General features: G+C 39.7%; 1 protein-coding gene across 1 annotated transcript; it reads right to left on the bottom strand.

The window, feature by feature from the left end:
- Positions 1-7,201: 7,201 nt before the first annotated feature.
- On the bottom strand, positions 7,202-7,576 carry LOC124527050 (ragulator complex protein LAMTOR3-like). The gene has a single exon (XM_047100307.1). It carries the CDS (start codon positions 7,574-7,576, stop codon positions 7,202-7,204), a length of 375 nt encoding a protein of 124 aa, XP_046956263.1.
- Between the last annotated feature and the right edge of the window lie 504 nt (positions 7,577-8,080).

Below are 8,080 nucleotides of genomic sequence, written 5' to 3'. Positions count from 1 at the left end.
GGCACTGTGGTTTCAATCAGCCAGTCCTGGGAAGCAGAGTGCCTCTCTCTGTATGACTCACCTTTGTGGTTTCTTGAATTGCTCTGTAAGTATAGGCTTAAATAGAAATACATTTAAATGGTGTTGTATTCTTAGCCAAAGCAAACTACAACCCTGAAATTTTGTAGGACAATGAAGACAGCAAATTTTGGAGCTTAGAACTTTTGGATACAGTTCATGAAGAATGGAGACTAACTGGGATTTCACACTTCTTCCAATGAAACAGAACTCTGCAAAGGCCCCAAACTATTTTATCAGTCTGAGAATCCCCTAGACAGAGGTTGTGAGATTTCTTTGAGTCAGCTTAATCTCTCCATCTCCCAAAGCTATTTCACACATTCTCCTCTCTACAAAAGCCTTCAACACCTTATCCCATTTCTTTTCTTTTCTTTTCTTCTCTTCTTTCTTTTTTTCTTCTCTTCTCTTCTCTTACCTTATTTTTTTATTTCCCTTTTAATTTTATTTTTTTAATTATTTATTCTCAAGTTAGCTGACATACAGTGTAGTTTTGGCTTCAGAAGTAGATTCCAGTGATTCATCACTTACTCATAAAACACAGTGCTCATCCCAACAAGTGCCCTCCTCAATGACCACCACACATTTAACCCATTCCTCCACTCCTGCCCCCATCAGCCCTCAGTTTGTTCTCTGTATTTAAGAGTCTCTTATGGTTTGCCTCCATCTCTATTTTTATCTTATTTCTTCTACCCTTCCCCTATGATTATCTGTTAAGTTTCTCAAATTCCACATGAGTGAAATCATGTATCTGTCTTTCTCTGACTTATTTCTCTTAGCCATAATACCCTGTAGTTCCACCCATGTTGTTGCAAATGGCAAGATTTTCATTCTTTTACATCACTGAGTAGTATTCCCTTGTATATATACATACACACACACGTGTATATATATATATATATATGTATACATATATACATATATATATACATGTGTGTCTGTGTGTGCATGTATGTATGTGTGTGTGTGTGTATATGTATATATATATATATATATATATATATATATATATAAACCACATCTTCTTAATCCATTCATCAGTTGATAGACATTTGGGCTCTTTCCATAATTTAGCTATTGTTGATAGCACTGCTATAAACATTGGGGTGCATGTGCCCCTTCGAATCAGCACTCCTGTATCCTTTGGATAAATTCCTAGTAGTACAATTACTGGATTGTAGGGAAGTTTTCTTTTTAATTTTTTGAGGAACCTCCACACTGTTTTCCAGAGTGGCTGCACCAGTTTGTATTCCCACTAACCATGTAAGAGGGTTCTCTTTTCTCCATATCCTTGTCAACATCTGTCATTCCCTGGGTTGTTAACTTTAGCCACTCTGACTGCTGTGAGGTGTTATCTCAGTGTGGTTTTGATTTGTATTTCCCTGATGATAAGCGATGTTGAGAATCTTTTCATGTGTCAGTTTGCCATCTGGATGTCTTCTTTGAAAAGTGTCTATTCATGTCTTCTGCCCATTTCTTCACTGGATTATTTATTTTTTGGGTGTGGAGTCTGGTGAGTTCTTTATAGATTTTAGATACTAACCTTTTATCCAATGTGTCATTTGCAAATATTTTCTCCCATTTCATTGGTTGCCTTTTAGTTTTGTTGATTGTTCCCTTTGGTGTGCAGAAGCTTTTTATGTTGATAAGGCCCCAATAGTTCATTTTTGCTTTTATGTCCCTTGCCTTCGGAGACATGTCAAGTGAGAAGTTGCTGTGGCCAAGGTCAAAGAGGTTGCTGCCTGTTTTGTCCTGTAGGATTTTGATGGTTTCCTGTCTCATTTAGGGCTTTCACCCATTTTGAATGTATTTTTGTGTATGGTGTAGGAAAGTGGTCCAGTTTCATTCTTCTGCATGTTGCTGTCCAGTTTTCCCAACACCATTTGCTGAAGAGACTGTCTTTTTTCCATTTGATACTTTTTCCTGCTTTGTTGGAGATTAGTTGGCCATACATTTGTGGGTCCATTTCTGAGTTCTGTATTCTATTCCATTGGTCTATGTGTCTGTTTTTGTGCAAATACCATACTGTCTTGATGATTACAGCTTTCTAATACAGGCTAAAGTCTGGGATTGTGATGCCTCCAACTTTGGTTTTCTTTTTCAACATTACTTTGGCTATTTGGGGTCTTTTGTAATTCCATACAAACGTTAGGATTATTTGTTCTAGCTTTGTGAAGAATGTTGGTGCTATTTTGATTGGGATTGTATTGAATATGTAGATTGCTTTGGGTAGTATCGACATTTTAACAATATTTGTTTTTCCAATCCATGAGCATGGGATGTTTTTCTATTTTTTTGTGTCTTCTTCAATTTCTTTCATAAGATTTCTATAGCTTTCAGCGTACAGATTTTTTACCTATTTGGTTAGGTTTATTCCTAGGTATTTTACGGTTTTTGTTGCAATTGTAAACAGGATCAATCCCCTGATATCTCTTTCTGTTGCTTCATTATTGGTGTATTAAAAATGTGACCTATTTCTGTACACTGATTTTATATCCTGTGACTTTGCTGAATTCCTGTATCAGCTCTAGCAGTTTTTGGGCGGAGTCTTTCAGGTTCTCCATGTAGAGGATCATGTCATCTGTGATGAATGAAAGTTTGACTTCTTTTTTGTTAATTTGAATCTCTTTTATTTCATTTTGTTGTCTGATTGCTGAGGCAAGTACTTCCAACCCTATGTTGAACAACAGCGGTGAGAGTGAACGTCCCTGTCGTGTTCCTGATCTCAGGGGGAAAGCTCTCAGTTTTTCCCCATTGAAGATAATATTAACTGTGGGCCTTTCATACATGACTTTTATTATGTTAAGATATATCCCTTCTATCCTGTCTTTCTTGAGAGTTTTTATTTAAAAAAATTTTTTTAACGTTTATTTATTTTTGAGACAGAGAGAGACAGAGCATGAACGGGGGAGGGGCAGAGAGAGAGGGAGACACAGAATCGGAAGCAGGCTCCAGGCTCTGAGCTATCAGCCCAGAGCCCGATGCGGGGCTCGAACTCACGGACCGCAAGATCGTGACCTGAGCTGAAGTCAGACGCTTAACCAACAGAGCCATCCAGGCGCCCCTTGAGGGTTTTTATTAAGAAAGGATGCTGTACATGTCAAATGCTTTTTCTGCATCTATTGACAGGATCATCTGGTTCTTATCCTTTCTTCTGTTAATGTGATGTATCACATTGATTGATTTGCAAATATTGAACCCACTCTGCAGCCCAGGAATTAATCCCACTTGGTCATGGTGAATAATTCTTTTAATATATGTTTTTTTTTTTATTTTTTTTTTCAACGTTTATTTATTTTGGGGACAGAGAGAGACAGAGCATGAACGGGGGAGGGGCAGAGAGAGAGGGAGACACAGAATCGGAAGCAGGCTCCAGGCTCCGAGCCATCAGCCCAGAGCCTGACGCGGGGCTCGAACTCACGCACCGCGAGATCGTGACCTGGCTGAAGTCGGACGCTTAACCGACTGCGCCACCCAGGCGCCCCTAATATATGTTTATATTTGATTTGCTACTATCCTGTTGAGAATTTTTGCATCCATGTTCATCAGGGGAATTGGTCTGTCCATCTCCTTTGTAGTGAGGTCTTTTTAGTGAGGTTTTTGCCTGGTTTTGGAATATATAATGCTGGCTTCATAGAATGAGTCTGGAAATTTTTCTTCTGTTTCTATTTTTTGGAACAATTTGAGAAGAATAGGTATCAACTCTGCTTTAAATGTCTGGTAGAATTCCCCTGGGAAGCCATCTGGCTCAGGACTCGTATTTGTTGGGAGATTTTGATAACCGATTCAATTTCTTCACTGGTTATAGGTCAGTTCAAATTTTCTATTTTTTCCCACTGAGTTTTGGTAGGAATTTGTCCATTTCTTGCAGATTGCCCATTTTGTTGGCATATAATTTTTCATAGTATTCTCTAATAATTGTTTGTATTTCTGTGGTGTTGGTTGTGATCTCTCTTCTTGCATTCATGATTTTATCTATTTGGGTTCTCTCTCTTTTCTTTTTGAGAAGTCCGGCTAGGGGTTTATCAATTTCATTTATCTTTCAAAAAAAACAGTCTTATATTCATTGATTTGTTCTATTGTTTTCTTTCTTTCTTTCTTTTTTTTTTTTTTTTTTGGATTCTATATTGTTTATTTCTGCTCTAGTCTTTATTATTTCTCTTCTGGTGGCTTTGGGCTTTCTTTGCTGCTGCTTTTCCAGATCCCTTAGGTGTAAGGTTAGTTTGTGTATTTGGGCCTTTCTTGCTTCATGAGATAGGCCTGAACTGCAATTTATTTTCCTCTTAGGACTGCTTTTGCTGCATCTCAGAGTGTTTGGAATGTTGTGTTTTCATTTTCACTTGCTTCTATGTATTTTTGTAATTTCTTCTTTAATTTCCTGGTTGACCCATTCATTCTTTAGTAGGATGTTCTTTAACCTCCATGTATTTGGGAGCTTTCCAAAAATTTTTTTGTAGTTGATTTCAAGTTTCATAGTGTTGTGATCTGAAAATATACATGGTATGATCTCAATATTTTTATATTTATTGAAGACTGTTCGTGACCCAGCTGAGGTTGCTGTGCTGTTCCCTGAAGCTTCACATTGCTGTTCTTGTTGGGGAGAAAAATGGCGACACCCCAGTCTCTCCTCCCTGGACTGCGTGTCTTAAACCACACTGTTCAGGCAGCCCTCATAGAGTAGCGAGGGCGGCCGCTTGTCCCGATCCACAGTCTCCTGTGTCTCCCAGGTGCTCGGCTGGAATTCAAAACCTGAAGTCTTCCAGGCCCCTGCACCACGTGGACCCTGTTCTGGGATAGCGCCATTCAGTCCTGCAGATAAAATGCCTTTGGCTGGCACCTGCAGGTTCTTTTGTCCTTAGGAGACAATGGACCCTTTTCCCACAGCACTCGAGGAAGTGGACTGTTCTCTCCCAGTGCACCCTTGAGATTGCTACTGCCCCGGGGCTGGTTCCCTACCCCACAGGCACATGCACACATTGGCAGCTCCAGTCCAGAGAAAGTGAGGCACTTTTGCTTTTGAAAACTCCAATCTTCATCTCCTGAAGCTGTTTGCAAAATAGAAACTGACACTCTCCATATTTCTCCTTCCCCAGTCCATGGTCCCGAGAGGTTTTTTAATCTTGTCAATACCACAATTCCCCAGTCTCTCTGTCTTTCCCTTTTGTCTCTCCACAGAAGGGGTTCCCTCCCTTCCATGCCTATGTCGTTTTTTTTCCCCCAATTCTCATACACGCGCCTCAAATTGACCAAACTGTCTCTCTCCCCCTGTGGTGATCCTTCTGCCACTCCGCAGATTGATTTCCTGGGTGTTCCAAGTGATCTGACCTCATTATAGCTGTGTTTGAGGACGAGGGAAAGCCCAGTCCCCCTACTTCTCAGCCATCTTAACTCCTCTCCCTCCTCCTCCTCATTCTCTAAAAAAATTTTTTTTAATGTTTACTAATTTTTGACAGAGAGACAAAGCATGAGTGTGGGAGGGCAGAGAGAGAGGGAGACACAGAATCTGAAGCAGGCTCCAGGCTCCAAGCTGTCAGCACAGAGCCCGACGGCGAGATCATGACCTGAGCTGAAGTTGGTGGCTTAATAGACTGAGCCACCCAGATGCCCCTCCCTCCTCCTCATTCTTATGGATGGTCTTGTTTCTTATTTCATAGAAAAATACCAACCTGCCAATCTGCACCTGTAATCCTATATCCTATATTACCTCCTATGGTTAAACACAAAGGGTAGTACTTTGTCTTGAAGTCAATTCCTCCTCTGGGGTACTGACTCATCACTTCTCATCTGCTGAAAGACTTAATGTTTGCAATTCCCCCCCCCTCTCTCTTCCATTTAACAACAACAACAACAACAACAACAACAAAGGACAACAAACTCAACTTGATTCTACATCTCCTTCAGCTCCATTTTCCATTTCCCTGCTTCCCTTCGCAGGATATCATATTCTGTTAAAAAACAATCGTCTATACTAATTCTCTTGCCTTCCTGTTTTCCCACACTCCCTTGAATCTACTCCAAACTGTTTCTGTCTCTTTCCTTCCTCAAGAACTGATTGTTAAAGATCACCAATTACCTCTATGCAGCCAAATCCAAGTCAATTCTCAGTTGGGATATTGTTGTACCTATAAGCACCTTTTGGCTTACACAAATGGTTTTGTAGCTTTTGACACAAATGATTAGCCTTTCTTTCTTGAAATACTTTCTTCACTCCATGTCAAGGACTCTTCTTGTTCTTGGTTGTCATCTGTCTCATTGGCCACTCTTTACCAGTCTCTTTTGTAAGATCTGGTTCTGCCTTGATAATCTCTAAGTTGGTCTGCCCCAGAAAACTTCTTTGTCTCTCTCTCTCTCTCTCTCTCTCTATATATATATATTTCCTAGGTAATGTCATTTAGTTCCATGGCTTTCATGCCATAAAAAAATAATGTCTGCCTACTCAACAACTCCAGGTGGATATCTACAAGTACCTGACCCACAGATTGTCTAAAACTAAACTCTCGATTAGATCTGTTCTTCCCTAAGCCTCCATTGTATACATTTGGGTGCTATTATTTGCCAGGTACTAAATGACAAAAAACAGAAAGGTAGTTTTAAAACCATTTTTTTAGTAGTTAAAATTTGTTTTTATTTTTTAATTTGTAAATTTTTTTAGTGATTGTACTGATTTTATTACTTTTACTAAGTCAGTTTATCTTTGTCATTCTCAATACAAAGAAAGAAAACAATATAAAGAAAATACGTCCTCATTATTATTCACAATAAAAAGGGTCTGCTTCATTCTGTAGGCCTGGGCATATTATATTATAGGGAGCACTTAATGGCTCAAGTGGATCAAAGTACGATTTTGATTCTGACCCACTGAATGGAATCTCATGCATATCTGGTGACTGCACTAACTCCATGGGAGCTGTGAGGTACTGAACCATTTCTGTGGTACCCCTGATCTCACTAAATTAAGAAAAGTCCCTACACAAGAAAAGATAACAATCTGTCCGTAAATTATATCTATAGGCTCTTTCTTTAGTGGAAGGTGGGAAAGGGGCCCTTTCTTGAGTATATGGATACAAGTATTGTTGTGTCTAAAGATTGCTGAATTGATGTTGTGTCTGTTATAATGAAAATAAGGTGAATCAAAACCACTGCCAGATTAAGAAGCTACCACAACTTGTCTCAGTTCGTCAAATAATGGAGCGAGTTCCTTTGCTAGGCTGACAATGAATCCTGTATTGGCATTCCTGGTGGTCGTGAAACTCACCACCAAAGGTAAATGATTGAATTGAACCACCTGGTAGGCGTTATAGTAACAGATGATACTTTTATTTTTTGAAAGTCCAAGTTTGCTTCCTTGGTCTGTTGCCAGGGCAAAAGTAGAGAAGAAACCAGGTCTCAAAGCATGCTCTGGAGCATTATCATTGGCCACTGTAATAACTGGCACTCCATCTCTATCTGACACAACAATAGCATGGAGCCCTTCAACACTTGGTAATTTTTTATACGGGAATCGTTTCAGGTCATCTGCCATGATGAACCCCTTTCTCCCGCAGGGTCAACCTCCACTCCTGGTTTTCTGGGTTGCCGTGTTCTCTCAGCTGTAAATTCAGGGACAGGGTCAAAAACAGTCTCCTCTGAAAGCTGTCATCACATGATTTGTATAAAATTTGTTTTTAAAAATACAGTATGATTTAAGTTCTCCAGTGTGAACTATGCTTCTTTTACTGAAAATTTCTCTTAGTTTAGCGTGGTGAGAACTAACGTGCTCATGGAGGACTTTCTTCTTCTTTTTTTCTTTTTGAAGCAAGAGATACTGACTCTGTTGTCATTTAAAAGGTAATTTTGGCTGTGTGCAGCAGTCAGTCTGAGAAGAGAGCTTTCTAGAGGCCTGGATAATACACTGTGACATGGGGAATTGGGCACTCTGGCTCTGTGAATGTGATATGAACTGTGGGCTCCAGCCTCAGTCAAGGCCTTGGTGCCAGAGTTCAATGTAATTTATGCAACTGGACCCTTCGGAGTTGGTTGCAGCTTT

The sequence above is a fragment of the Lynx rufus genome, unplaced genomic scaffold, assembly GCF_022079265.1.
Source record: "Lynx rufus isolate CCGP_SWC_20201006 ecotype Redwood Valley unplaced genomic scaffold, mLynRuf1.p SCAF_5, whole genome shotgun sequence".
Lineage (NCBI taxonomy): Eukaryota > Metazoa > Chordata > Mammalia > Carnivora > Felidae > Lynx > Lynx rufus.
This window is presented reverse-complemented; position numbering and strand designations above follow the sequence as displayed.

Coding starts and splice junctions, on each gene's coding strand:
- LOC124527050 (XM_047100307.1), bottom strand. CDS start 7,576: ATGGCAGATGACCTGAAACGATTCCCGTATAAAAAATTACCAAGTGTT.